Below are 765 nucleotides of genomic sequence, written 5' to 3' on the forward strand. Positions count from 1 at the left end.
GTAACAGATGTGGCCATCTTCAGCAAGTGGAGCTACCCTCTCTCCCACTACGCCAAGATGTTGGACCTCCACGCTGCTCTCGCCGTGCCTCTCCTGACCAGACACAACCGCACCGTCCAATTTGTTCTCGAGTTCTTCTTCCCCAGAGACTGTCTTGACATTCAAACTCAGAGGCTGACCCTCGTCTCCCAACTCAACCAACGCTTCCAGAGCTCACCACATCTGATGGTAGACGACCAACTTGCAAAAGACGTGAGGGACACAGCCACGCCCCTCACAGATCACTCTAGCCGATCAGCACAAGAGGAGGCTACGGATCACAAGGGCAAGTCGCTTTCATTTTCTTCTTCTTCTTCCTCCTTGGAGAGCCGGAAACGCAAGACAAGGGCTGAGAACGATATCACTTTGGAGACTCTCAAACAACACTTTGCTGGCAGCCTTAAAGACGCTGCTAAAAATATTGGGGGTAGATATACAGATACATACATACTCCTTAATTAATTAATTTGGATAGATATATATATATACAGATGATGATGATGATGATTGCATTACATATTGCAGTATGTCCGACGACCTTGAAGAGGATCTGCAGACAGCACGGAATCTCAAGGTGGCCATCGAGGAAGATCAAGAAAGTTGGACATTCTCTTCGAAAACTGCAGGTGGTGATGGACTCTGTTGAAGGAGTTCAAGGCTCTCTCCATCTCGCCTCCTTCTACTCAAGTTTCCCTCAACTTCAATCTTCTTCTTTTCCTTTGATCA

General features: G+C 47.3%; 1 protein-coding gene across 1 annotated transcript in view; it reads right to left on the reverse strand.

Moving 5' to 3' along the window:
- Window positions 631–765, reverse strand: part of LOC104733066 (Niemann-Pick C1 protein-like) — a gene marked incomplete in the record, with an annotated part of 13,026 nt that continues 12,891 nt past the window's right edge. The window contains 1 exon segment of the mRNA XM_010452679.1: window positions 631–756. Coding sequence (XP_010450981.1) covers window positions 631–756 — 126 coding nt within the window.

The sequence above is a fragment of the Camelina sativa genome, chromosome 12 (genome assembly GCF_000633955.1).
Source record: "Camelina sativa cultivar DH55 chromosome 12, Cs, whole genome shotgun sequence".
In the NCBI taxonomy this organism is placed as follows: Eukaryota; Viridiplantae; Streptophyta; class Magnoliopsida; order Brassicales; family Brassicaceae; genus Camelina; species Camelina sativa.